General features: G+C 39.0%; 1 protein-coding gene across 2 annotated transcripts in view; it reads left to right on the top strand.

The window, feature by feature from the left end:
• The window catches only part of LOC121954486 (inositol polyphosphate-5-phosphatase A), a 184,656-nt gene that overhangs the window by 44,794 nt on the left and 116,348 nt on the right, over positions 1–23,514 (top strand). For both annotated transcript variants that reach the window (XM_042502000.1, XM_042502001.1), the window contains exons 2-4: positions 5,906–5,947; positions 22,763–22,863; positions 23,167–23,254. In XM_042502000.1, coding sequence (XP_042357934.1) covers positions 5,906–5,947; positions 22,763–22,863; positions 23,167–23,254 — 231 coding nt within the window. The remainder of the gene's footprint in view (positions 1–5,905; positions 5,948–22,762; positions 22,864–23,166; positions 23,255–23,514) is intronic.

Genomic DNA, 23,514 nt, shown 5'->3' with positions numbered 1-23,514 from the left:
AGGACAGTGTGCAGGTTTTATATTATCCCTCTATTTTGTCCCTAATTGATGCTTTGCCAACATGTTTATCAAGGGTGCAAGAACACTTCAGTTCTAGATTTTCAAGGGCTTAGATTTTAAATAAATTTACACCAAAAAGCCCAAGTAGAGGCTCTTAGTTCCCCACGCTGTCTTAAAAGTAGGCCATCAACTGAGAAAGTGAGGCATGGGCAAAGATGAGAGAGGAGGTGGAGAGAACTAAGCGAGTGAAAGTGCCAGCGGAGGAAGAGGAGGTGTACGTAGAGGACAGGCAAGGGAGGGTTTGGGTTTATTTTTACCTTTCAGCCAGTATAGCCCCACTTTCTAATTAGCTGCAAATTAACTTCCAATAAGCTAAGGGCGGGTGGCAAACCACCACGGCTACAGATATAGACTCGCTTCGCCCTCTCTTCCCTTCCGCTATTAGACTTTCTCTCCGGGGCCCGGGCCTCCGAGGGCCCTCCTCTGGCAAGGCCAACATCTGTTCCCCAGAACCGTCACATCAGAGATGGGTCGGTCTAAATCTGAGCGCTCTGGATGAATTTCTACAGGGCCAAGCTGCCGTTCTTTTTCCACTCTGTGCTCCACGTAGAGTTGATCTAGGACACATATTCCCCAGACGCGATACTTAAAGGCTTGTTTGTAAAACTGTCAACACTATGGTTTTATTACCTCATTTCCATGGTCACCCCTCGGTCACCCCTCTTTTTGTTTTGTTTTGTTTTTTTTATTGGAAAAACAATGCAAGGTATATAAATCACTGAGCACCCAAGCACTCGTCCATCTTTTCCATGTTTTCTCCCCTTACTACCGTGTCCCTTCAAAGAGAGGCCGTAACAGAAATAAAAGCAATTACGGAAATCATGCTAATGTCAGCAGTCATGATAAAACTTTTGGGTTGCAGTGACACCAAAATTACCAATATCTTAACCCCTAGAAAATAAGGAATAAATGTTTAGCTAAAAAAGACAAAACATATAGCATAGAATAAAGGGGAAAAAATGGAAAAGCAATAAAACCAACAAACCAACAAACAAGGCTCAGTCATCACATGTAGGGAGGTCAAAAAATCAGTTGAATTTAGGAGAGGTCTCCAGATTTTTTCAAAAGACCGAAGGGAACTTTCTTGGGAAAATCTAATTTGCTTGTCTATTACTAGGCTGTAAAGACGAGGACATGTTGCATGCCTCTAGACAAATTGGGCTGTAGAGGAGGGAGATTTCTTAGATGCAGAATTCACCGCCCTTGCGTCCCGTGAGTGTCTGTGTGATACACAGGAAACCTTTGAAACTCAGAGCACTCTTTACAGTGGTCCTGGGAGAAACAACCAATGGAAAGAGCTAAAAATATCTGCATGATTTGTCAAGGGCTATCATTTTACCGGATGGTACTATCACGGGAATCCCACACTTCAGAGGATAAGGATCTAAATTTGAGACACACAGAAACATTTAAAATATGGTGTTGATGCAACACTTGCCAATAAACCACCAACTCAAACACACACTGCATTATGAACTAGAACTCTGAAAGACATACACCGAGCAGAAAAACAGCAACTTAACGCCAACACTCTGACCTGTCAGTGTAAACTTCTGACTCTATATGAGCCTTTACAATAGTACCATGATAGTCAGGTAGCAGAATTGTGGTTTGAACCTTTCTGTTCCTCTGTCTGCCTGTCTCCGTCTCACCCTCTTTTTCTCTTCCTCCATCCATGTGACTAATGACAAGGTCCAGTGCTTATGTCCTTATATAGCCCTATGCTCTGTCTGGCTGAGCCTGGGATGATGGTGCACACACACACACACACACACACACACACACACACTTGCTAAGTCTTGAGACATTTAGTTGGCCCTGGAAATATAAACATATATCATGCGCAAGATCTCAAGCACATTAATTAATCTGTTAGTATATCTGTGTCGATGGTCTATTTTTAACACCTATATTACAGACATCACATGGATAATTAGGACTGTGTGCCTGCTTTTTAAAATTTCTGCAATGAATTCCTACCTTGATGATAAATTTTATGGTTGGTAACTTTAATGAAAATATTTTTTTGTGACATTTGCTGAAACTGTCACTACATCAGTCGCACATGAAAAAGACAAAAATAATGTTCCTCCTCTTTGTAGTGCTTCAAATGGCATTTTAATATACCATGGCCGAAGTAAAGTTTACTCCGGCTGGTGGATGGTGCTTTGTTTTGGCTCAACTGTTTTCCACATGGCAGCCAGGTCACAAAATGATTGATTTCAAAGCACGACAGTGCACTAAAATATGTTTCTGAAAACACTTGAGGTGAGAAGTAGGCGAAGCTGTAACTAAATCTTTCTAAGTATTTTATTAGTGCTGCGTAGTTTGACAGTTTGACTGCAGTTTACAAGCATTGATTGACTTGATTGACAGCTGTGGGGGACACTCCTTGGCCCTGATTGGTTGTTTTTAAGGCCACTGTTAAGAAGCATTATGAGGAGGAGGTGAAGAAGGAACACGATTTACATTTGGTAAAACTGTCTCATGTACTACTGTAAGGATTAAGTGAAAGTTTCAGCAAATACTGTAAAACTTCTATTAATAGCGCAGGCTATTACTTGCTCAAACCATTAAACTCATTAAGCTTATATCTGGGACAGGTTTCTATGGCATGGGCTTTCCTTTCACACAAAACTTTTGCACAACAAAGATGGGATACTCAATCAAATTGTTTAAACCTCTTTTTGTGTCTCTCTTGTTTACTATGCCGGGGTAACTGTCTTCTTTGGTGCTCATGGTTTCTGGAAAATGAACTGAATGATTTGTAGAAAATCTTACCAAGCTAAAGATGTGTGTAGCATATCCATATCAACAAAAGTTTAAACACAAAAATTTGATTGCACGATCTAAGCAGCTAACTAATGATATCTCCAGCAGGCAGCCAACAACCCAGTTTTATACATCCAAAGAACTTTTTTGAAAATCAACTGCATGGCAATCAGACCAGGCTTCTAATTGAGACAGGTGTTTATTCGTCTAAATGTCAAAAGGGCTAGTAAAAGAGACTGGACGTTTAATTGGGACTAGGCTTATATTTGAAGTTTTATGGTATGACAAAAAGTTGCCAACTACAGTTCTTGAACCAATTTTGGTGAACAGGTGAAGAGACCAAGTTAGACCCAGTATGTTCCAGACTGGGTCAGTTGGTGTCTACATTTTTTTTTAAACGCGTATTTTCAACTGACTTTAGCAACCGATAGCAACCGTGAGCAAAACTAACTTTTTTTTTTACCTCATGCAAAAACCATCGTATGAATGTCAGCATTTAACTGTATTAAATGCCACCATACTTTCTAAGATTTTTGTGGCATCTTGGCACACTGAACTGCAATCACTATTGGTACACCCTGCTGGACTTCACCACACCACAGACTGTAGTGTTGTAGCTTTTTCTGTAGTTGGCTAATCACATATTGCATTCAATTGAGGAATACCTGCAGTGTTTGCATACAAGCAAAACCATACAAGTCGTCTTTTTTTTGACTTTAGAAGTTTCAATACTGCTTGGGTTATTTTGGTACCGTAAAGGTATAGAGTCCCAATACTCAGCTCTAATTTGACCCATTCCTCTCTTTACTCAGGATCTCTGGACAACTCTGTGATTTTTTTTACCTCCTTTTTTGGCCTTTTCAGCACAAATTGCACTGCATATAAATAGTGCAAGTTTCCAGTTACCTTCCATGTTTGTTTTTGGACAAGAACAGGCAACAGTTGGCATGCTCGCTGGATTTGCAGGGGTCAACCACCGCCAGAACGCCAGTCTTTATTGAGCAGCGGTTCAGTGTGTTGTCTTGTGTGTTTACTCAGGGTTATGCTCCGTCCTGAGACTATGATGCCCTGGATAAGAAGTGCTACTTTTTGGGTCGTGATGTCTTGCATCAGTAAATCAGATCAACTGTTCAAGGTTGATACTGATTTTATATTCTTATTTAAACTACACTCGTGCACACAAGTATACAATTAATGTTGGTCACCCAGACAGACAAGTTTATTGTGATGCTTCAGATCAGTATTATCTGAAGAGGTGGATATGATCCTAAAAACTAATCTGCTTGAGCAGTTTTCATACTTTATTTCGATTCGATAACAGATACTTCATATACAAAGTAAAACCTGTTCATAAATCAATACAGTATATTATGTGTGTGCTTATATTTAGATTAAGTAAATTTCACAGTAAAAGTTAGTGAAATCAAAATGGTAAGATTATTGTTTTGTTTAATAGGTCATGTTTATAGATAGAGTTGTCATGGTGATGAGATATTTGGTCTACTTGTGCCCCGATGCCATCAAAGGGTACTGCACCTACTTCTGTAATATACTAGGGCTTTGTTACAGATACCCACAGAGAACTGCAGATCCCTTGTGTATTTTTATTATAGACCCTAGTTTTGTTAGGACAAACTCTCTAACACACACACACACACACACACACACACACACACACACACACACACACACACAGAGAGAGCTGTTCATCAGACCTAGTTATCGACATAGGGAGATCTCTCCTTAAATGGTAGACTGCCCAGGGCCCTGTTTCTGTTTCCACTGCACAAACCAAATGGAGTCGAGGTCTGGGAATAGCCTTTTAAAGTGGAGGAGAGCGAGGGAGGGAATGACAGAAACAGGCAGAGCAAAAGAAGGTGAGAGAAAGAAAAATGGCAAGAGGCTTCACAATGACCTGCAAAATGATTCGTGAACCTGAAAGAGAGTGTCTCTGTAGCTGGAGGAAGGCAACTTCCTGTCAGCAACAGCAAGTGATTGAAGATATATTAGATAGATGCATGTACATCTAATGCTCACACACCAAAATGTTTGATGATCTAGAGAAATCTGATATGATGTTTGAGAAAATTGTAGATCAACAGAATCGTGCCTAACAAGACAGTATACAGGAGCCTGTTATCACATTGTATTAACCCTTTGAAAACTGAGAAAATTCGCTTGATGTCTTTTAAAAACATAGGCAAAAGGCAATGAGCAACTTAAGAAGAGATTACCCAAAAATTAGCAAAAAAAAGGGACAAGAAAATGACATGCAAATGAGGAAAAAAAAAACAAAAGAAAAATAAAGTTAAAAAAACCCCCAAATGGGCAATTTGAGTTGCTGCCAGGTTAGCTCGCTTTCATTGAAGTAAATGAATGCGTCCCCAACAAGGACTACTGACAATGTAGTCCTTGTTGGGGACGCATTAGGACACATTAGTGCGTAGACCACAAAAGATATGTGGTCCAGGCTACCTGGACAAGCGGTTTACGCGACTGGATCTCAATGCGTCATGGTAGTTCTGTACGCTTGTATTAACAGCTGTCCACTTGTTATTGGATCACCACTTAGAACGAGGGCGATACTGACAAAATCAAATTTCAGAATTTTTTTTTGCCGAATACTGCTATATTGATATTGCAATGATTTTATAGGTTTGACTATGGGCACTTTCAGAAAACATTTTCACGTTGAGATATTTGATAAATAATTCTCACTAACCGGGATATAAGTCGGTAAAGGCAAATAACAGAGAAACTAGAACTCTCTGGTTAGTTCAGAAAACTAAAATCACTTTATTATAATGTAGCCTTTAAAACCAGGAAAAGACAGCACTTACAATATAAGTATATCCAAAATCTTAGACTATAACTATATTGGTGTGATACAAATATATAGCCAAGCCCCACCCACCATGCATGTTAATGAAGCAAGACTTTTGTTGTGTTCTAATTTGCAGATTTGGTTATTAAATGCAACCAATCTCGTTCAAACACATTGGATCTGTGATGTTGTCGATGTTGAAAACACCAAATGATGTCACTAACATCTTGTCTCTGTTTCTCTTTTCAGCCTGAAAATCTACAGAAAATATGGCTGAGGGAGTTTTACCAGGTAAGTGATGCAGTCTACAGCCTTGTACATACATATTACTGTGACTACAAGTCACACATTACTGTTTGGAGTCTTCCAACTGAATCACTGGGACCCAACCTTCTGGTCTCATGATCCTCCACAAGGCCACTTTACTGCTTCTGAAATGGCAAATAATGAACTGCTTGTTCCTTATTTGATAAATGGTTGTTATTGCTTATGACGTCATTTGGAAATTGATTTTATTTGAATTTAATATGACAGAATGCGATTTATTTGGCATTGTAATATTATCCAACTGCATATTTTTCTGAACTTGCACAAATTGAGAATATACTGTAGGGAAAATCCAGACATGAAGTGCACTTTCTTTTTATTGCACTGCAGCTCTTATCATTGCAATGTATATTATAGCTTGTAATCTATGCACTTCTACATTGTTCTTTCCTTATTTGTTGCATTAATGGATGCACTATTGACTGCAGGCCGGCACGTGTTTCTATAGCTTCAAGTTTTTTGGCACTGTGACCACAAACCTTGAGGCTAGTCCACATGAATTTCTATTTTTCAGTGAAAGCTCTGTAGACTAGGTCAACTGAAGGCATGTGCTTCCTATAGCAACAGCGTGTTCCTAATCTAGTTCTGCTGAAACCTTTGATGCACTTGCTTTTTAATCAAATGCTTTAATGACTTTTTAAAGAAACAATCTCATGCTAATGTTGGTGAAGGCAGCTGTGATCTTATTCACCTTATTTTCACCCCTAAATGCATTGTTATCTTCCGAGAGCAAAAGTTGGAGCTCAGTCATGTTTCATATCAAACCTTTTCATCTAGATAGGAACCCCTCACTAACCACAACTCTTTCCACTGGGGTAAGGGAAGTGAGGCAGCTAGAACTCTCAACTGCTGTCTGAAAGTGACAGACAGAAAGAAGAGAGACTGAGACGCAGATAGTTTTGCTTCCATAACCGTAATTTTTCTATGCAGCTCTGGTGTGGTTGTGAAGAAGTAAATTCAGTATCCATTCTGTAAGATTTTGTCATTAAAACGCCACTCCTAGGGCATATCTATGCAGATTGGTGCAGTTAAGTTATTTTAAAATTACTTTTTTGCTAACAGATCTATATTTAACATCCTTTTTCTTTTGACTTGTGTACTTATTTGGTGAGAATTGTATTTAACACAAAAAAGAAATGTAAGTTTTCTTAATGTTTCTGTTGTACTAGCGCCCCCTGCAGGTTGTGTGCCAATACTGGTTCAGTAATACAGCAGATTGAAATGGTCTAATGGCTAAATCTGACATTCTAGATTCTGTGTGAGAGACTTCTCGGCTCTGATTGGTTGTTTTCATGATCTTTGCAAATGCCATCAGCATAAAACAACTTTAACTTTATTTCATATTTGATATGAAAAGTTACAGACTGTAGTTTTAAGCAAAGACAGCTAATGCTAGCTAGCAACCCTCCTCGGAGTGATATCGAATGAAAATCGAGTATGTTGGAGCTGCTGCTGACTCAGCAGGAGTTGAGCAAAAAGTAATGACTGCTAACCAAAGCAAGCTAAGCTATGTAGCTCCAACTTTCTGAGTGGGAGCTTAGCTTAGCTCAATTAGCTTGATAGCTTCCGCTTTAACATAAACATAACTGCACAATGGGTCCTCCCACATATTGAAAGTTGTAATGGGACTTATTACTTAACCCTGTAAAACGTGGAGCGGCATCACCTTTGTTCTGGTACTTTCAGACTCCTTTTTACAAGTATTGGAAATTTTGAGCACTAAGCAAACTGTTGCATTTTTTTCTTTCAAAAATGTGGCGAGAAGGGCAATAAGCAACTTGGCAAGAAATGTTTCACAAATTGCAAGAAATAAGTAGATGTAGAAAATTATTTTTCAAAAGCCAGGAGAAAATGTCTAGGGAAAAAAAAGAACAAAAGCTAGGGCAAAACTATGTTTATCATTATTTATGATAATTACATATTTTAAATAATGTCATGGAATTATTGTATTTTTAAGCATTTTTAAGTTAAATGTTTTCATTTTTTCTCTTTTTAAAGCTAATTTTCTGCTAATTTTCTCATACTTTTTACAAATTTGTCACTAATTTTTGGGTTGTTTCTTCTTTTGTTGTCCATGTTTCTGAAAGAAATCAAGCCAATTTGGTTAAGTTTTCGAAGGTTAATTTACTAATGGGTTAAAGCTCATGCCTTGTGTGCTTGTTGAAGAGTTTTTAAGCTACAAGACTACAACTTTCTCTAGCAAGCAGCTCTGAAGTTGACAGCGCATCTCTTATCAACGTCAGCAGGGAAATGGCAGTTGACCGCTGCCATGGGAAATGCCCACCCAGAGGCATGATGCACAAAGTTATCCTCTTTGGAAAAAGGAACAAAAAATGCACAAAAAAAACTGAAAAATGAAAAAACTGAAAAATACTAAAAAATATTTTAGTGTACAATTCCTTACATAGAAAGTGTGAAGAATTCAAACTATAGTGCACCAATGTCACCTCAGCAGTCAAGTCAAATGTGGCAGCAGTTGATGAATGAACAGACAGCAAGACACAAAGGGAAAGTCGGATAGAAACACTTAAAAAAATAAGAAAATGAAAGACGCTCAAGGAGAAACAGTGATGGAGAAATAGAAGAGACACACAATGAGATTATCGCCAAATTCATCAGTGTGGACAGCTTGAATTGAGCAATTCTCGAAGCGTTATTCAACGCCGCTGTCAGGCCAAATAGCCCAGTGTTGATTTGTGTGTCAGTGATAGTAGCGTGCCACTGCCAACCGAGGGGCATTACAGCCATGACTGTCCGTAGCCTGATGATGTAGCGATACAGTGAGACAGGCCAAACAAGACGAGGATACTGGTGCACAAAGAAACGATGTGTGAGAAATGAGAGAGGTTAGAGGGGTTTTTTTTGTTTTGTTTTTTAGTGAGTAGAAAACCAGCGCTCAGGGTGATGTGAGGTCAGGGAGGCACATTTCCACTCTAAAACAAACTCCGTGAGGGCTACTTTGTCATCAGGAAGTGGTTTTGACTTACAGCAGTTTTCCAGTTGCAGCTTAATTCTTGAAGAAGCATCCTGGAATAACTGTGTATTTATTTTCCAATCATGACACAGCAATCTTAAACTGTGGCTTGTTGAATGAATAACTGCACTGTGTGGTAAGGACCACAGAGAGGAAAATTCTCAATGAAAGGGAAGTTACAGAAAAAAAAAAAAAGGTGAAAAGTCAAATAACACTTTCCAGAGCAGCGTTCAGGTGCCTGCTGTGCAACAGAGGGCACACTGTATATAATCACTATGTGCTGCACAGTGCCAGTGAGGAAAGGTTACACCACTCGGCCTGTTCATAAACTATTTAGAAAACTTGGATTCAGGGAGAGGCATACACTGCTTCATTTTGACAGCGATTGTTTCTATTCTGGGATGTTGCATTATCTTGTTTCTCTTCACTTCATTCATAATGTATTAGGTTTTTTTTTTTTTTTTTAGGAAATGTATTTCTGTGGGCAGAAGTCAGACATACTTTTTGTTTCAAGTGTTTCTAATATAAATGCTGGAGCTCTCAATACAGAGAAGCAGATGTGTAGGCTTGAGCCACAAATATAATGATTTTAATCACATCAAAGCAAACTTTATTTATAGAGCACTTTTCATACATTTAATGCAGCGCAAAGTGCTTCACAAGTTAAAAGCATAAAACAGCATCTAAAGACATAAACCAACCCCACCTTTCCGGTCACATCCACTGAAACACATACAGAAAATGACTTAGACTCGACCTGACAAATTCAAATAAAAAATCGCACCTCAACTTGGACCTAAACATTATTAATTCATGACCTTACAAGCCTTGAGCCTTTTGACTTGAAAATGCTTTAGGGTGGATCTGACTTGCAGACTGTAGCGACACCTTGCAGACAGCCTGTCACTTAAGCGGCGCCGCCCTTAAATATGTATAATTTTTGACCTTTAGAAAAGATAAATGGGTGAGTTACGTAATAATTAAACTTCTTATCAGTTTTCATGACTGTTGAAATAAGCTGCAGAGACCAAAACCTTTTTTTTGTATCAGACTAAACATTTTTATTTCTGCTGTAAAGGTGGGCATTTTAACATGGAAGTTTATGGGGATTTACTCGCTTAACCTCAGATGGCCATTAGAGGAACTGCAGTTTTTGGCACTAAAACATCAGCTTAATTTTTAAGCCTTAGAGTTTAACAAAAAATTAATTGTGGCGTGAAAAATGGGAAAGGTTGAAATTTACAAACAGAAACACAACTTCCAACAAAAGTGTTTTGACAGATAAGTGAGGATTTTAAACAGCATTTAGAATTTTTGTAAATTTAATATATTATCAGCTACTTACCCTTTAAATGACATTATATTTGGTGAAAGGAGCAATATCACTCATTTAGGACTTGAGACTTGACTTGGCACTTGACTTGAGACTTGCTTTTGACTTGCAAAACAATGACTCACTCCCACCTCTGCAGAGAAGTGGAAGAAATGATTTTATTTTGCTTAGGCAATTTTGGTACCCCTCCTTAGAAACCTTCAGTTCTACATGACAAGTAGCTAGCCTATGCAAGCTTTGATTGTGTTCCTGTTGTGCCTGCATTTGTGCATATTCTACCAATAAAAATGTGTATTTTTCATTTCTGTTTCATAAGCAGCAGATTCTCTCACTGTTTGTGTGTGAGCAGTGCGACAGTGGTAAGTGGAAAAAGTGGTTAGTTCAGACCAGTATGTAAAGTAACGACAGCAAATAAACGACACGTCAAACACTATTGAGAAAAACACACACATCTTATTTACTATTCCTAGGAAGCACCAGCTCATTGGTTTTAAGTAAAAATATTCCAGACTCACCCTGAATACACACACACACACAAACAGACAGCCTGACGGTCGTCATTCTGTTCTGCCTCAAGCATATACAAAAATTCTTTCCATCACATATTCAAATTCACAAGAATATCAGGTTTCATGCTTCTAGCCTAAAGCGATAGAATTTAGATTATTTATCAGGATGTCTTTAAATCTGCAACAATGCAGCACAGTCAGATACCTCAGATCAACTGAGGACAGGAGGCATTTGAGATTTGTTTTTCACTGCAGTGCATCTGCAGTCAAATGCTCTATTTGTAGTGGATTGCCTGTGTTGTAGTCATGGATCTCCTCATATAAACTGACACATCATACTGATTAAATGTGATGCAGGACTAATAACTTAGATGCCAATACTGAATGCATGATTAGGTTTCCTGGTAATTGCCACCCTAATAAGTTCCATTAAGTCCTCCTAATGTCACCTCCAATCAACAGCAGAGATGTTATGCAGAGCTAAAACATACTGTGGCTTACCTCATGACTTTTATTTAGCTGGTAGTTTGTATTCAGTAGGATTTACAAGCAGCCAAGTAGATTCCTGATAGGATCCTCCTCTCAGTCAGAGAGTGCGAGACCATCTATCCTGCCTGATACTGAGCCCCAGTCCAGTATTTCAATGTCACTAACTCCTATAGCAACACAGTGTACTGACGTTAGGTCTACCCTAAAGTAGAAATTTCAGTTCCTTTCACCATATTTGCTGCAACATGCAGCACAGGGTCGAGGCTAGAATCGAACCTTTGCAGCCCCCGCATGGGACGCCCGTTCTACCAGGCGAACCAGTCAACGCCCCAAAAACCTGCTTTGGATATATTTGAGAAAACCTTGTCTAAGCTTTGAGCCTCTTGGTGGGACATTCAGTACATCTGGGGGTTGACATACTGTCATCTTTTTTTTTTGGTCCTTTATGTCTTATTTTGAGGACATTTTACATTTTCAAGGGCATTTACCAGCAATCCCACTGAAAGATTGATTATTTATTATTGCCAGAGCACCGAACGGTGCGAGGACCCAATTGAAATCAAAGGAATTCTTCTTCTTCTTCATCTTCTTTCTATAAATGAATGACCTGTTGTTTCTGTTGTGCTTATTCAATATATTGTGTTGGTTTGTTAGCATCTTTGATAAGCCAGATCTACCAGCATGGAAACTATTGCTATGGACGTAAGCAGCAGCAAAACATGTTTTGGCAGTCTAAAACAATTCTTTTTAAAATCAGCCGGCAGTGATAGTCCAACAACTCCCATGTTCTACAAAGTAACATTAATGTTTTTGTCAATGCAGTCTGGTGGTTTCAACTGCAGTTCCCCCGTGAAAAGGGCTGTCTGACAGCGAGGTAAAGCTGTAAAAATATTCTGAATAGAACATACATTTTGGGCCTATTTACAACAGCTCTTGCATGAAACGTTAAACTTTTGTTGCGATTTGGCATTTTGGTGTATAAGGGGCCTGCAAAGGTTTTAGAGTGTAATTTCTTTGAAAACGCTACCCTTTCTGTCGCCATATAAATTGGTAAAGCGTTGAAAAATAGCCATGTGTAAACAGGAGGACAATAACAACATCAAAGACGGACTACCAAGCTGTGTTTGTGCTGCTGACTCTGTTGAGTTTTTTAATGATACTTCATCAAAGTGTCAGTTCTCGTGCGTGCGTTCACCATCATCTTTTTGTTTGATTATAATCACCACTCTGTGGAAGAGTGCCTTTAAGCGCAGGTACGCGGTGTTCTTCTGTGGTGTGTCATTTCAAAGTTACACTGCCAACTACTGGCCTAGCATGCAATCTACAGAGTTTTCAGTTGTTTTTAAGGATCCGTGTACACAAGGCTCATATTCACAATGTTGATTTTAAAGTTTTTAGTAGAGCCGTTCTGGTTTAAACGTGGCCTTAAACTGATATTGAATTGTTATTTTAGGTGTCTAAAAACTAAAAGAGGCAATGTTTTCCTCAGCACCACTTTATTTTATGTACATGGCACAGAGATTTTCTCCCTGCAAGTGATTGTAAAGAAACATTGTGATTCGTACAGCAGTATTTCAGAGTTGCACTGCAGTGTAGTGTAGTGTAGTATAAATGCAAAACATCCTTCCAGGAACCTGATTGGTAACAATAAACAAGCCTGAGTTGCTTCAGGCTTAATCTAACTAACACCAACCAGTCAAAATGAGCCTCTGTTGATAGTAATCTCTGAAACTAGGCTGGGACATTCCTAATTTCCAGTTTTTAGTACTTTCTATTATTGCACTCAGAGCACACTGCAAAAATGGCCTGTCAAATGTAAGGCCAAACACCCTAGATTTAAGCATACTTGCACTTAAAAGAAGCAAATTTGGCTGCCAGTGCAGTAAGCAAATTTTGCTTGTTAAGTTGTCTTAAAACCAGTAAAACTGTGTGCACTAGATAATCCATTTATACTTAAAACAAGACTAACTAGATTTTTTAATCTAAATATAAGATTATTACACTTGGTTAGATCGGCAGTTTTTGCAGTGCAACTAATCTAAATGTAGTAGAAAAAATCCTCATTATTTCAAAAGAATTCTACCTCATTTGAAACTGTGTAGCTAATTCTAGAAGTTAGAAAATGCAGGTAGAATACAGGTAGAAGCAATGGTCTGCATGGCCTCCGCAAGTCTGTCAGTGTTGCATTACTCTTCCACATAATTATTACTGTCACAGGCGTGCCAAAACATGTTGAATGCCAGGTGATTCCAGCTTGTTTGTTTAGTTTAGCACAAGCAGAGGGAATGTGTGTGTGTGTGTGCGAGCATGTCCTGGTTACGGCTGTTGAGGAATTCTGTTTGTGCAGCAGGCTTGTGCACTTTAGAGGAAGGTGTACTATCTGCTAATGTGTGTGTAGTGAGAGCGAGGGAAAAGAAGGCATGCATGGACAGAGAGAGAGAGGGAGAGGGAGGGAGAGAAAGGTGTGCCCCTGTGTGAACAGGCCTGTAGCCTCATGCCAGCCCTGTGCTGCTGCCGGCTGACGTCATGGAAAGAAGCATCAGACTCTGAACTCGGCGTGGCTGGGAACAACCAGCAGTGACGGCAGGAGTTAACTACAATCAGCCACGCTAGCTCATCGCGACCCCGCAGCACACACAATACTCTGACTGTGTCTTCTGGGCCGTCAGTTAGCCCGCTGTGTGGTCATGAACTCTTATGATTTGTCTTTTGCTTGAGGCCCTCAGTGAATATGAAAAAGAAAAGCACTTTGTGTGTTTGATAGAGTGTCATGACTTCTGCTTTGACTTGACTTGGCAAGAGTCCAGATGCTGTTCCACACAGGAAAACTTCACTTTCACACCCACGAAACTGAACCAGCGCAGTCGCTTTAATCACGCGGGAGCATCTTGTCATCAGGAAACATTAAGGAAAACTCGAAATTGGTGTCGCCATATAGACTGTGACCCCCACCATAAAATGCTGCCGCTCCAAGGCGACTGTACGCATTCCACACAAAATCAACTGCTGCTGACTCACAGGCTCGTAAGGACAGCACTGTCTCATTTTTTAATGAGTCGAAATGTATCACACCGCAGCTCCGCTGCAACATCCTGGAAAATAAATAATAGGAAGCTGTTAAACTGGCTTTCATCAAGGTGTAACTGCAACTAAAGGCACTGAACAAGTCTTCCTGTCAGTACCTGCACTTACATTGTTATTTATGTATCTGTATGTGTTATATAGTCATCAGCACAGTGAACTGCACAGTCTGCAGCTTTAGGGAGTTCCTTGAGGAAATAATGTTATTTATTCTACGACACACCTTGGTCATGGTTCATAGGCATGCTTGTGCCAGCTACTGTAAACCCTGCCACAGTGTTCACTCCTCTTTTGATATTACTCCACTCTTTGACTCATTTTGCACAGGTTGTGTTTTTTAGGGCCTCCTCATACCAAACATGTTTGGGGCAGTTTAGACAAACTTATCAGTCTTAACTTGTGTTGTTCAGTTTATCCAGGCAGGTGAGAACTGCTCCAAGAAGTCTGCAAATGTAGGTCTCTTTTCTGTTGGAACTGCAGTGCATTTCTGAAACAATGTAATCTGGTTAGATTACTTGAAAAACAATCAGCGCTGCAAAAATAAAAAAATAAAATAAAATAAAAATAACTTCAACAATTTGATAAAATATATTCAATAATTCTCAGCTCCATCGCATTGCCGGTGAGCTGGTGCTGCAATAAAGATATAAATGTTAGCACAAAATACCCCAATGTAATCTGAAACATTTACAGGAATCTTCCTCTTGATATAAGGCTTTCGGGGGGGTAAAGACACAGATGTTGACATGCAGTCAGCAATCACTCAAACAAAGCTTGTGTTATTACTCATTCAGCATTTCCTTTCATCTGATCTTAACTGGTATGAATATCAAAGATGGCAAATTACAGGAAGGACCGCAGAAGCAGCCAACAGGCTTAGTTACAGTTAAAGGGTGGGTTATTTATAACTTTACCACTTAAAGAAAAAAAAAAGCCTAATTGTTGGCATCACAAGTTACTCTCTTCAATGAACAAGCTGTGGATCATTGCTTGGGACTTGGGTTCAGCCCTTGGTTAAATTTTATTGGTATTTATGGAACTAAATGAAGTAAAAAGCACAACTGTTAACTACTTTTATTTGGGAGGCACATGATGCATGCAGTGAAGAAGGCTTTTTCTTTGCTTCTCATTTCCTTACTTCTCATGCTACCAAGTCCAATCAAATCCCGTGTCGGGACTTTCACCCTCCCTCGGGATGCCCCGGTCATTTCCACATAAGCAAAGCAGGCTCATTTGCCTGCTCCAAATATGCAATAGACTGGCTTAAATGAATCCGGCGTTAGTGCTCCTGTAGTGTAAACAGTGCTTTGCATTGCACCACACTGAATTGAATAATCCCCACAGACAATTTGCATTGGAAACCTCTCTGGTCCGTCACAGGCCATTGACATTGTCCTCACATCTTTTCTCGCACTCTAATTTGCACTGAAGGTCATTAGATCGATTCGATGCTTTGTTTAACCCTTTGAAACCTGGATTGCCATCACTTTTCTTGTGCTGCGTTCAGATGCCTTTTATGCATATTTAAACCTTAAAATCCTGAGCATATTGGTTTGCAAAACATGAGCAACTTGGCAAGAACTGCTTCAAAAATTGCATGAAAATAGTAGATTTGGAAAAAAAATGTTTTAAAGCTCGGAAAAACAAACCCCTATACTTATGATTATTATAATTATATATTTATAAACAAAATTAGGAAAAGAACAAGACACAAACAACAAGGAAATGACCTAGAAAATGCTAAATATGCTATATATTTACGAGATAAATCAATGTAGTTTTCATTTTTTCCTTGTTTTTTGATATCTTATCCCCCCTGCCAATTGCACCTTTTGCTATTTTTTGCAGTTTGCGGGACATCTCTTGCCAAGCATTTGTTTTTTTCTTAATGTTTGTCATGTCTTTGAAAGAAATCAAACCACTTTTCTAAGGTTTAAGATGTTTTAATGATATTGAAATGTGTCTTATTGCAGCATAAGAAAACTGATGTTGGTCTAGGTGTTAAAGGGTTAAAGATATATTATGGCTCCTGAACGCTCCTGAAAAATACTAATAAACTCCAGATTTAATCCTAATGTTTTCCATATTATGTTTTCAGAATCAACAGTTTGACGGTAAAACAAGAATATTTCTCGTACACATGTTATAAGCCCCTCTGATCCCTGTGACTGTTTCCCACCTCCAAATAGGAACCATGAAATAGGACTCAGGCTTTCCTGATTAGTTGTCATCAAAGGCCCCCTCTGTCTGATAGATAACCTCTTGTGCACAGTGCTGTTTTTGACCTTATACTAGTTTATAAAGATGATACAATCGGAATGGATAAGAATTACAGTTTGTCAGACTAAACGTTTTGGACGGCACTGTGACTCATGTGACATGTTGACCTATGTTACAATGAAAAACATATACACGCCTCCTGCATGGCTGCAGAAAAATTTTAATTATTGCAGCCAGCCACATTTTGCAGCTGCTTTGGACATATCTTTTTTTGGAGTAAAATAAAACCAGGTGTGTCACCAAACCAAGCCATCCTCTTGCTCTAACAAAAGTGAGTGAGTCTTAATAACTCAGAATTCTTAGCTCTGGGTCATTACAACGTGAAAAAGTTGTAATGAGCCAGAGCTGTGGTCTTTAATTCTCTGAAACCTGAGCAAAATGCAGGTGATTTCTTTCAAAAACGTGGAAGGAAGGCTCTGATGAATGAAAGAGGAAATGACCCAAAAATAAGGAATAAATTAGTAAAAATGAAAGAAAATCAACTCAAAATTAGTAAAAAAATAGATAAATAAATGTAAAATAAGGAATAAATAAATAAATAGATAAATAAATACATAAATAAATTGATAAAGAAAGAAAGAACGTTAAAAGAAAACAAGGAAATGCTGAAATGCTGAAATTCTTTAACCTAATTTTACATATGTAAACATGATAATTATAAATATATTTTTCCCCAGCTTTTTCCCTAGACATTTTACCCTAGCTTTTAAAAAAAATTTTTTATAAATCCACCAATTTCTTGAAATTTCTGGAACATTTCTTACCAAGTCGCTTCTGGCATTTTTTCCCATTAAAAAAAATGAAATACTAATTTTTAAAATGCACCAGTTTTCTCAGGGGCAGAGGTTTAATACTTAAATACTTTAATACATAGGCATCTGAAAGCAGCACTAGTAAAGTGATGTTGCTTCAGGATTCAAAGGGTTAATGCTGAAAGCATTTGAGAACTTAAACAACGAATAAGTCAACTTAGCTGATAGCTCATCAAATCAAGTTCTTTAGAAACATCACTAACTTGGCATACTTCCCAGCATGCATTTATATGTCAAAGTTTATCAGAAAGCCCTCTTTTTGCTTTGTGACTTCAGCGTACACACTTTATCTTTAGCGCTTTCACTCCAGCTGATATTTCGACTACTTTCTGACAACGTGAACAGACATTTGAAGTGTGTTTTTTTTATTTTCCTTCACAACTGACAGTTTGGCTGCTTTCATCTCGTACACGTCAGCTGACATTTCAACTGCATCCATCACTTTCGCCTCAGCTGACATTTCAACTATTTTTAATGATTAAACTTTGACTGACACTTCAAACGCTTTCAAGTCTTCAGCTTTGAACCTCAAAAACTCCCTCAGCTCCTCTCCAACAACGTTAACTGTTGATAAATATATTCTGTACAACTGCTTTCACTTAGCCTGATACTTCAGCTGATAACTCGTTTCAGTTTGTTTACTTAATCTGACACTTGTTTCCTTTCAGGACTTCACTCTAACTGAAACTTTCAGGTTCATTTATCACCAATGCTGTCGCTGATATTTTAACTTAACTGATGCTTCACTCATTGCTTACACTGAAGCTGACACCTCCAAACGGAAACTTCTGTTTCTTTCACCTCTCCCATTTTTTATTTCTCGTTCAATCCCTTCTTGCATCTAGAATTTGGCTGCCAGTTCAACTAGTTGAGTATTTCAGCGATGTCAAATGTTTCAAGTGCAAATTTTCAGCAGTGAACACACTTACAGTTTCATCAGAAATGGAGCCTTTTCTAATTTGTGGAAAGTTAAAGTGGAGGTTTAAATGTCACATGATGTGTCACCAGTGATGGAAGAAGTATTTAGATCCATCATTTGAGTAAAAGTACCTACAAACACCACACTGTGAAAATACTCCACTACGAGTAAAAGTCATGTATTAACAACCTTTGTAAAAGAGTTTATTATAAGTTTAGTGTACTTAGAGTATATTAAGTATTTATTGTGCAGTTAAATGTTCCCTGTGAGTGTTTTAGTACCAAATGTCATGTTTCTGGATTAATATTACCGCTGCATTCATGTGTGTGTTGCGCTTTACTGCTGTAGATGTTTTTGGTTGTGATCATTTGAACTCCTTTATTTACTGTTGGGTTTCATCCACTGCAATGCAGCATGTTCTACAAGATCATCTGATGTTTGAAGCGTCCTGTGAGAACCAGATGTCTTAACAGTCAGCTTTTCACGGTGTCTGAAAAAGCGCCTTGTTCTTGCATTTCCAGCTAATCAGTACAGTCTATAAAGAGTTAAATTATCTTAACTTTTTAACACCTGCGAAGATTGGCCTGAATTATTTCCAAAACACGGAAGGATAGCAATAAGCAACTTTACAAGAAATGCCCCAAATATTAGTGAGGAATTAGTGATAAGTTACAAGAAAATTAACTGAAATTATAAAAAAAAGTATAACCCCCCCCAAAAAACTATAAAGGAAATAACCTGTAAAAAGTGCTTTATTATTTATTATTTTAAATTTTTAATGATTCTCTCTCTCTCTGTAATTTTCAGGTGATTTTCTTGTCACCTTGTCACCTTTTACTACTTTTTGCAAGACATTTCATGCCAAATTGCTAACTTCTTTTTCCCCACATGTTTTTGGGAGAAATTAAACAAATTTAGTTTAATTAATTTGCCCGCAATTAAAAACTGTGTAAAATCCAGATGAAGAAAAAAAGTGTCAGGAGAGGTAAAGAAGCCAGATGCTTACATCAACAAAACTAACAAAAAATAATGAATAAAAAGCAACCTCTGAGGTGTTGTGTAGTGGAAGTATAATGTGCAAGTGAAGTACAAATAGCTTGAATTTGTACGCAGTAGAGGATCTTCCACTGCGGGAGCTTGCTTAGGGCGCCACAGTGCATGAGTAAATGTATGTTACATTGCACCACAGTGTGTCACATGGCTCTTTCAACATAATGCAACATAATCATACAAAACTAGAAGCATTCTGGATGTTTGCTGTTTTCACTGAGTAAATGATTGGAAAAGTGGTGAATCTGACTTTGATCAGACTTTAGCAGGTCAGCATTTACTCTCACAGGCGTCCTCTGCCTCCAGCATACTCACATGCACACTTTGACAAATATGTCATTTACACAAATGGGAACTTCCTCAGAATTCAGATGTTGCCAAGAATCAGGTCATGGTGAGATGGAGAGAGGACACACCTCCATATCAAACACATATCGGCGTCTGACATCCTTGTGAGGTTGAGAAACAGTCCCATATGGCAGCACCCTGTTGGTGGTGTCATCGTGGCCAGGCAGGCTTTTCTCAGCACTGCCATGGCAGCTGTCGCTGTCCGCGGGCTGTTAGAGAGGCCACTACTGTTACTGCCCATCATAAAGTCAAGTTTTATGGATACAATATTTGACATGTCAATATTTTTGCCACTGCTCGACCCAAATGTCAACAGAATTTCTTCCTAACAATGGTAGCTCTAAATGGAAATAGGCTGCAGATTTGCCAAAGTAAATTAAGCTCACGGGGTGATGCTGTTTGGTTTTGGGCTGATATCTTTGGTGAGTCTGGTAATGAAATTACCACCTGGATGCTGTCTGTTTGCCAATGCAGACCTGAATTTACAGCCTGGAAAGATAAATAGAATGCAGTAACACAAGCACTCGCATGCTAGTGCTCGCACACACACACACACACACACACACACACACACACACACACATACACACATACACACGTCACTTTGGAGCCTGACATTAGTCGCAAGCTCCTTGAGAGTGTGACCTTTTCCATCGTGAGTTGATAGGTCCACTAATCTTTCTAAGTTTGAGCCGGTGTAGGTCTCAGCAACTGGGTCATCGGGCTAAGTGACAAGCCATAGGTTGATGGAAAATCCATAGTGTTATTGCCATACATTACTTTTATTTGATTGGGCCTGTAGTGAGCATAATGCAATGGCGAGGTGGGGTGCTGGCGGTGTAGCAGGGCTCCGTTCGGGTCCAGGGACCATTTGTCGCTCCTCCTACCCCCCCTGAAGCCCATGACATTGATGTATGTTCCCTGCCTACCATCCATAGGCCCGACCCTGTGAGTGCTTGTGAATGCTGTAAATCACTCTGTGCTATTGATTTTTCCATTAGAGGTCAGCCACCCTGAACACCTCTGACAGGGTGCTCACAAACACCTCACTGTGTGTAAGAGGGGATGTTAAAGGAAAGCAACATGAGGTCACATGACTCTGGAGCGGATAGTTTGAAGGCAGGGACTCTACCTCTTTGACTTTATATACACTATGTTACCACCAGTTCTTATTAATGACAAAAGATGAATGCAACTTCTTTTAATATCTCTTTGCTGGTAATAGCTGAAGCCAGAGGAATTCTGTTTTTGAGTTGTTAGTCTGTTAGTCCAATTCTAATAAATGCAATATCTAAAGAACTCTGTAAGTAGTTTCTTCGAATTGGGCACAATTGGACATCCACTTGGACTCCAGAATGAACAGATTAGATTTGTGGGTCAAAAGTCAAGGTTACTGTGACCTTCATCTCAATTCTCACGAACAAGCTATCTCAAGAACACCTTGAGGGAATTTCTTCAAATTTATTAAATTTATTATTAAAACGAGATTTTCAGGGTTCTCACAGTCATAGAAAACCTGGAAAAGTCATGGAATTTCACAATAACATTTTTTCAGGCCTGGAGAAGTCATGGATTTAGTAAGAAATCATTGAAAGTTTTGAAAAAGTCATGGTATTTTGACATGTGTTGTGAAATTGTTACAGTAATCTTCTGTGGATACTGTTCTACATAATGTAGCATAAAGACAGATTTATTTTCTGTAGCTGTTGGTGTCAAAAAAGTATGGATCCTTGAAAAAATCATAGCAAATGTTTGAAATTTTGTGTGGGAGCCCTGGATTTTGGTGGCTATAGGTCAATATCCAAGGTCACTGTAAACTTGAATCTGTCTAACTCCTGTCACCGCGTTATCTGAAGAACACTGTGACCTTGCATTCACCTCATTTCTCATGAACGCAGTATCTTGAGAACACTTTGAGGGAATTTCTTCAAATTTAGCACAAATGTCCACTTGGTCTGAAGATTGAATCGACTAGAATTTGGTAGTCAAAGATCAAGGTCACTGTGACCCTACATCCATCTCATTCTTGTGAACACAAAATATCAACAAGGCCTTGAAAGAGTCTCCTCAAATTTAGCAGAAACATCCACTAGGTCTCAAGAATAAACCGATGAAGGTGACTGTGACCTCACATAACATGATTTCGGCCATTACTCTTATACTACTTACTATGACAAATTATGACACAAATGTCTAATAGGATGTAATGATGAAGTGCTTGACATTTGATATCCAAATGGTCAAAGGTCAACTTCATGGGGACATCATAATATTCTATTAAAAAAACAATGCTTTTCTGGCCATTTCTCAGCATCATATGTCGTAAACAGAAGGGGAGACCTTTGGTCAGAAACTGAAATGGTGACATTAATATAGTGCCCACATTGAACCTGTGCTTCTTGTACAGATCTGCTGTGCTGCCGTGTTGAAGATGTGTGTGAAACATGCATGTTTTCACAGACATGGATGTAAACTGTAAGAGTAACTTGACTGGTGTGGCATAAAACCGCGTGGGGGTAATTCTGGTTTTCTATAGCAGCCAGTATGTGCTGGAGTCTTGCCCACATCCTCATAAGCATTCATATTCCTGTGGCAGTGGATTTGTGTTTGGTGTAGTGAGTGATTTGTCAGCACGGGCATCTGTAACACCCTGCTGTACATACATACAGTGCTGCAGGCACATCTCTGACGTTAGATGAAGAGGGGCCGATGTTCTGCTTGTGGAACAAGCTCACTAAGTGCCTTCTGCCTACATTAGCGTGGCACTTTGTCTTGTGTAAATATAGTAGCATGTCACAGAGTTGAGTTAGGAAGAATTGTGGAGGCCCAGGCGCCGCGCTCATTTAGGTTTTGCGCTCGACTGAATAATTCAACCTAAGGTTTGTTTATTGGGAGCAAATGGGCTTACTGTAGTGTTGGTACAGCTGTTAGGGATGCACTCTCCCTCCTTTTTCACCTGTGTTTTTCTTTCTCTCCCCTCACAGACAGTACAGTCACACAAGCCTCACTTCTTGGCAGTGCACTGTCAGGAGGTGGGCGGGAAGAATTATGATGCGTCCATGGCTCATGTGGATAGTTTTGTCAAGTAAGTATTGTGCTCACTGTGCGGTTATTCGCCTAATTGTTTTGCTGTGTAGTTTAAGGAAACACCCCACTGATTTTGAACAGGAGTAGTCCGTTTGAAACTGGGCGGACTACTCCCCCCACTGGTCGCACCACAGCTGCACGTCAGCACAGCAAAATGTGTTGTTTTCTTTTAAAAGAGTATGACTCAGAGTGTAAATATTGGACCAGGATAGTTATTTTAAATGTGGTTGAACTTGAAGAATACTACGTGCTTTTGGATTTGATTGACATTTCCTGATATTTATCTGTGTGTGTCCATCAGAGAGCTGCTGTCCAGTGATGCTATGAGGGAGTACAGCAGAGCCCGCATCTACCTCGATGAGAACTACAAATCCCAGGAGCATTTCACTGTAAGTGCTGTTTGATGTTTTAAAGGCGCAGTCATACTCTGTGGGAAAGTACACACATATTTTTGGATTTTACATGTGTTGAATTAGGGCCGAATCATGCGCTCAACAATCCAATTAGAATTATCAAGTCTGCAGTTCTGATTATTACTTTTCTTTCTTGATACAGACTATTTCAGAAACTAGGATATATTCAGCCAGAACTGTACACAGGTCATATAAAATGAGAATAACATGAAAAAAAACCCACCTTGTTGTCCTAC

The sequence above is a fragment of the Plectropomus leopardus genome, chromosome 15 (assembly GCF_008729295.1).
Source record: "Plectropomus leopardus isolate mb chromosome 15, YSFRI_Pleo_2.0, whole genome shotgun sequence".
NCBI lineage: Eukaryota > Metazoa > Chordata > Actinopteri > Perciformes > Serranidae > Plectropomus > Plectropomus leopardus.
Note: the sequence above shows the minus strand (reverse complement) of the source record. Positions and strands in the feature narration are given on the sequence as shown.